This window comes from Lolium perenne, chromosome 2 (genome assembly GCF_019359855.2).
Source record: "Lolium perenne isolate Kyuss_39 chromosome 2, Kyuss_2.0, whole genome shotgun sequence".
Lineage (NCBI taxonomy): Eukaryota > Viridiplantae > Streptophyta > Magnoliopsida > Poales > Poaceae > Lolium > Lolium perenne.
Window position 1 is genome coordinate 200,051,393 of NC_067245.2, and position 6,745 is coordinate 200,058,137.

A 6,745-nucleotide genomic window follows, 5' to 3' on the forward strand; every position below is an offset into this window, starting at 1 on the left:
AGCCAAGGACCGGCGATTTGGGAGAGGCGTCGACGCCGGCCACCGTCGCCGACACGCCGGCAAGCGGGGCGGAAGCATAGGACGCGGCCCCGCGCTGCTTTCGCCGCGTCGTAGCAGAGTCGGAGGACGCCTTCGCCGTCGCCGCTGTCCTCCCACTGTCGCGAGACCTCCCGCCGTTCGCAGCTGCGCCGTTGCCGCCGGAGGTGAGCTCTCGTGCACCGTGTTCGCAGACCGCAAGTCGGCCGAGACGACCATGGCCTGCAGGTCCCTACGGACGCATTGGATGGCCTCCGCGTGCGAGGTGTTCGATGAAATGGGCATACTAAAATTTGTCCCTCTTCATCTGTAGATCATGGACAACGACGATGACTACTTCTTCAAGAACTTCATCGACACGTCGTCCGACGAGGACTCGGACGACGAATTTTTCACGGATGCTGCGCTGATCATCCACGATCACATTGTCTCGCAGATCCCCGTGCACCGGGGGTCCTTGCCGGGGCGCGCCGCCGCCTTGGACCGCAAAAGAGAACGCGGCCACGACCAGCTCTTCACCGATTACTTCCAACCCAAGGCATTGTACACGCCGGCCTTGTTTCGCCGTCGTTTTCGGATGTCCAGACCGTTGTTCCGCCGGATAATGGATGGCGTCAAGCTCTACGACGACTACTTCCACGCGAAAGTGGATGCAATTGGCAAGGTAGGCCTCTCTTCGTACCAGAAATGCACGGCAGCGATTAGGATGCTTGCATATGGTGTTGCCGGTGATTTCGTAGATGAGTACACGCGCATGAGTGAGTCTACCGGCTTGGAAGCGATGTACAGGTTTTGCAGAGCTGTGATCGGTACGTTCGGAGAAGAGTACCTCCGGCAACCTAATGCAGCGGACACAGCTCGTCTGTTGTCAATCAACGCTTCCAGGGGGTTTCCTGGGATGCTTGGCAGCATAGACTGCATGCACTGGGAGTGGAAGAACTGCCCCTTTGGTTGGCAGGGGGCATACAGTGGCCATTCTGAGGGGTGCACAGTCATTCTTGAAGCTGTTGCTTCACAGGATACATGGATTTGGCACTCATTCTTCGGAATGGCTGGCTCGCACAATGACATCAATGTGCTTCAGCGCTCTCCGGTGTTTGATAGGCTAGCGTACGGTCAGTCCCCTGATGTGGATTTTGAGATCAATGGCCACCACTACACCAAGGGGTACTACCTTGCTGATGGTATCTATCCACCTTGGGCTACACTTGTGAAGACAATCCGAAAACCCAACTCAGAGCAGGAGGCAAGGTTTGCCAAAGAGCAGGAGGCAGCCCGGAAAGATGTCGAGCGGGCGTTTGACATCCTCCAAGCTCGTTGGGCTATCGTCAGACACCCCCGCCGAGCCTGGGATGTGCAAACTCTGTGGGAGGTGATGACCGCATGTGTAATCATGCATAACATGATTGTTGAGGTAGAGCGGGATGATTCACTCTATGATAGTGACTGGGAGGGTCAGGGAGAGTTGGTTACTCCTCAACGTGGCCCGGCATCATTCCAGGAAGTTCTTCATGCACACCGTGAAATTCGAGATCTAGCTGTACACAACCAGCTGCAGGCAGATTTGATCGAGCACGTCTGGCAGCATGTAGGCAACAATGCTGCAAACAACGATGATGAAGGAAATCCGGAAGCCTAGATCATTTGTATCGTTTTTTCATTATTTTTTTGAATAATACTTTATCCTTCATTACGTGGACAATGTAATGTGTAATAAATTTTGAGCATTTGAACTATTTTATAAATTTTCTACAATTTATTTTGTGTTTTTATAGTGGATTTACAATAAAAAGTACTGTACGGGGCCGCGACCCAAACGTGCCGCATTGGGCGCAGGGCGCGACCCAAACGGACACGCGGACGCGGGGCTCCGTCCGCGCGTCCGCTCGGCCACCCAAACGGCCCAAAACGGACGACCCAGCGTGTCCGTCTGGGTCAGCCGGTTGGAGATGCCCTAACAGCCGGCCTTGCCGAGCGAGGCGCCAAAGTGTCCGGTGTGGCGGCCGGTGCGCCGGACATGGTGCCAGCCCGGCCACCTGATGATTGTCTTGTGCACCACGTGCGTCTCCTCGTGTTGTAAGCAATCCAATGTTTCTTTATTCTTGACGAGCTGAACAGCACACGATCAACAAATTTGATTGGAAACCAAGTACCAACGAAATCTGCACTCAATATTTCCTCTCCTTGCATGCCTGTACACGCGTAGGAAACTGAAACACCGTCCGCGAGAAAAGAAACCTCGTGCGACCACACGTGATTCAAGCTAATCTCGATCTCCAATACGACCGGAAAAATATTGATCTGAACACCTCTTCTGCTACGTGCTTCTCTCTCCACGTACGCGGATTCCCCTAGTCCTGGGCTGTTGGTTGCTTCGATCCGCACTTTCCTTTGATGTACGTTGCTTCTTTCCTGTGTTTTGCCAATCGCAACCATAACGTGATCCGATCGGATCCACGCACGTCTCACCAGGTAGCGTGTCGACGGAAATCGATCTGGTGTAAACCGATCCCCAGAGAAAAAAAAAACGTAGCGATCTGCCGGCGGCGCTGCCGGGTACCGCTGGCGGCAGTGCCAGCCATCCGACGGAAACATCTTCCTCACGAACGAGCAACAAAGCAATCTGGCTACCTCCGCGCATAAACGAAGGCATCCTCGAACTTGATTCTGCCGCCCACTTCCTTCTCCTTGATCTTCACCAACAACATGGCGGCGACGTACCCAATGGTAACCACAACAATCGAGCAGAAACAACTGAGCAACAAACCAATCTGCACCGTGATCAACCTAGCAATCTGATACCACATAATGAGGGGACTGGTTTCCCGATCTTTCACGATGCACCTTGATGATCCATAGGACCGATAGATCTTGAACTCCCTTGACAGATTCAAGGATACTCAAGCACATATTCTCCTTCATCAACTCCGCGCTCACCTGGGCGCGCCGAACAAAAAAATGTTCCCAGCCGCGTCCCCAAAGCCTCTTTTTGTCCGGCGCGACCCGATACGGTATCCGGTTCCCCGAGCCCGTCCCCGCTCCACAGGGGACGCTCCGAGGACGCCGGACACACCGAAAAGCGAGGCGAAGCGACGCGGGGACGACGTGTCAGCGGCACAGAGAAAATTCGTCCACCGCTCCCGCCAAATCGCGCCTCTCCCGCCACATCGCTCCTTTCCTGCCGTGCATTTCTGCCATCCCAACACATTTGACCTATCCCGCCCACCGATTCATTTCTCCCTCCCGCCGTCGCTATGATGTTCCTTTCGCCGCCACCCTCTCCCCATCCATGGCGCCACCGACTACCCCCCAAAAAATAGCCAAGAAATGGACCAAGAAGCCACCGGGCAATGGGACAAATGGGGCGAAGGCGCCATTCGCGAAGCCGCGGAAGGCGTCGGCTCCAAAGAAGAAGCCGGAAGGCTGGACAAATGATCAGTGGCACCAAGACTATTTGCGCCGGAAGTTGTCGACGGCGGAGTGGAAAGGACGGATGGCGGCGCAGTTGGAGAAGAAGGTGTTGGCGGCGCGCGCGCACCAGCACGCGATGGCCGGGTGTATCGCTGCCACCAACGCGAGCCCATGGAGTACGACTATGCCGCCGTACATTTCGGGAGTGTTGTCTCCGTCGACATCCGGGTTCTAGAACGACGGCCCCTCCGCCACTCCCATGTGCGTGACGCCAAACTTTTCGCCGCGGTACGAGGATGCGCTGCCTCATGGCGGCTTCAACCCCAACGCTATGTTCTACTCCCCGACGTACGAGCCAGGACCTGGTCCGGAGGGCGCCCCGTTCAATGGCCGTACGGGCCCGCTCGAATTTGACGGCGCCGGTGCTGAGGAGGAGGAGGAGGTGGAGGAGGAGGGGGAGGGGGACGGGGGACGTGGTGGAGGAGGGGGTGGAGGATGACAATGACGAAGAGGGTGGCGACGAAGAGGACGGCGAGGGTGCCGGTGAGGATGCCGATGATCTCGTGGAGGTTGACGCGGACGGTGTGAGGAAGAAGAAGAAGGCGTCGGGCACACGAGGCCCCAAGTGGACGCCTCTAGAGGATCAATGTCTGTGTGAGTCGTGGGCGACGGTGAGCCATGACTCCATCATCGGCGCCAACCAAAAATACGGGAAGTATTGGGCGAGGATCAAGGCCGAGTTCGATGAGCGCAAACTCATGAAGAGCGAATACAACAAAGTGACAATGAAGAGGAGCCAAAAGGCAATGTCGACGCAATGGGCCATCATCCAGACGTCGGTGAACATGTTCCATGGTTTCCATCATGACTTAGAGACCAGAGGCGACAGCGGCGCCGATATCGCCCAACTGGTACGACTCTTTCTTACATAATCTGTAGCGCCTACAATATGTTCGATGAAATGATTGTGCTTCCTTTGGTTAGTTTGACAATGCCATGGATTTGTACCGGAGGAACTCGGATGGGCATAAGTCATTCGCATTGATGCATTGCTATACCAAGCTCAAGATGAACCACAAATGGAGGTTGACGCGCGTTTCTTTGTCGAAGGGGAAAGACGCCATTGATCTGGATGCGCCGCTGGCAACATCGACAGGGCGCCCTATCGGCAATAAGGCTGCCAAGGCCGCCTTGGCCGACGCTGCGTCGGCCGAGAAGACGCAGGCGTCGCTCACGCAGTGCCTCGCTGAGGTCTCCTCGACCTTGCTCTCCCGCGACAAAACGGCTGAGGAAAGGTGGGCGGCGCTGCTCAAGATGCAAGAGGAGAAGATGGAGCTGAAGAAACGCAGGGATGATATGTCCCTGCTGAGACAATCGTCAGAAGGAATGTCTCCCCAGCGGGCGGCGCACAACTTCTTCAAAGGACAGATCCTCGACGACATCGAAGCCAAAATGGCGGCGGCCCAGGCAGCTGCAGCGGCAGCGACCCCAACCCCAGAGCAAGAGCTGGTAGACGTATCCGCTACTACACCTGCATCGACCTCTGCCTCGACGTCGACGACGGAGCATGTACATCGGGCAGATCATGATGAGTTCATCGTGAATGACAGGCCTACGTCGACTCCGCCATCGGCGTCGACATCGGCATCGCCCTACAAGAACCCCTTCTTTTAATTCTATCGGCATGTAATATGATCGCGCGCCCAGTACTTTGATCGTCGCTACTCTGATCGCGACAACTTCGATGGAAATGATCTCTTTTGAATGCAAATTATTTTTTAGATTCAAGGCTCCACGAGCCCGACTTTAAATTAATAAAGCCCACAACGGCCAGAGTTTACAAAATGCTGAAAGACAGCTTACAGGTGACGAAGAACAAGCACTAAAAAAAAAGACATTGAAGCAAAGCTTGATCTACATCGCCATTGTCCCGTGCTGCGATCTGACTGAAGAGGAAGTGAGATTCTGGGAGCACGCCACACAGGACTCGTACCAACGTCGAACACCATAGGAAAGCACAATGCCAGACGCTCCACCTCCGAAGAAAACCCCTGTTTTCTCGCCCCGGATCGGGGGGCGCCGCACCTGTCAAGAGGGGGATCTGCTCACCTGAGCACGCCTGGGCAAAGCTATGAGGTTGGGAAGACGCTGGCCACCGCCACACCGCGTCGCTACCGGAGACCGCCACCGCCGCCACAACAACCATCACCACGCCGCGACCCAAACTGCCAGAAAAGAACACACCGAAGCTGCGGGAAAGAAAGTGCCAGTGCCCATGGTTGGCACCCTAGCTCAACCACCGGATCACTGCGGCTACCGGAGAAGGGACCCTTCCCCTCTCACTCACCAAGGCAGAGAGCGCCGGGGAAAGCAGAACGCCGCGCCAGCACCAGCCCTGCAACACAGAAGACGCCCGCTCCCAGCAGCCAAAACCACCATCGAAGACACGACCACTGACCTAGCCATCCCAAGGCGGCGCCTTCAGGAAGGGGACGACGCCGGAGCGCCGCCGCCGCCCAAGCCGAGGCTTTTGGGTTTTCACCCGAGATAGACAAGACAGGGAGGGGATAGAATACCTCGAAATCGCCTTCAAGAAGGAGATCGGCGCCAATAGCGTCGACGACTTCGTGGCCGCCCCGTCGGCCAAGGGTTTCCCCCGGTCCAGCGCTCCACCTCCAACTGCAGCAACCCACCAGAGCAAGTCCAGGGTTGGGCAGGGTCGATCTTGACGCAGAAAGGCCACAGCTCCAGATCCGGCGCGGTAGACCACCGGGGCGATCTCCCCACCGCGTCCCTTCCACCGGCGCCTCGCCACCCGCGTAGCCAAGGCGCACGGCAACCAGCATCAGCAGACGGAGCCCGCCGTCAGGCCCACGCCGCCCTCACCCAACATGAGGCCGCCGCCTCAGAACCCAGAGCCCCACCGAGGCCACCTCCGTAGAACACCTCCCGAGCCATCGTCAGGCCAGGGACCTGCCGACGGAGCAGAGGGCGCCCCGGAACGGCGACGTCGACCACAGCAAAACCGGCGCGAGATCCTCTAGCTAGCGAACGCGCGGGGAGGCGGGCGCCCAGATCCCCGCCGCCCCCTTCACCGGCGTCGCGGGCTTAGCCCGGCGGCGCCTTGGGGGGCGACGAGGAGATCCTGGAGGGGGGAGGGGCGGCGGCGGCGGGCTAGGGTTTCGCCCTCTCAGTCGCCTGGAGGGGCGACCCGAGAGAGCAAAACCGTTTCGTGAAGCAGCAATTCAAAATGCGAATTATTTGCTTTGGAGAACGCAACTAGGGAGCGAAGTTTCCC

The 6,745-nt window shown here is 57.2% G+C and overlaps 1 protein-coding gene across 1 annotated transcript; it reads left to right on the forward strand.

Annotated features, from left to right (window-relative positions):
* The first annotated feature begins 352 nt into the window (after positions 1-352).
* LOC127329031 (uncharacterized) lies at positions 353-1,822 on the forward strand. The gene has a single exon (XM_071825567.1). It carries the CDS (start codon positions 353-355, stop codon positions 1,673-1,675), a length of 1,323 nt encoding a protein of 440 aa, XP_071681668.1. The 3' UTR covers positions 1,676-1,822.
* The last annotated feature ends 4,923 nt before the right edge of the window (positions 1,823-6,745 follow it).

Excerpts from the sequence above, each read along its gene's own strand:
- LOC127329031 (XM_071825567.1), top strand. The coding sequence starts at position 353 with ATGGACAACGACGATGACTACTTCTTCAAGAACTTCATCGACACGTCG.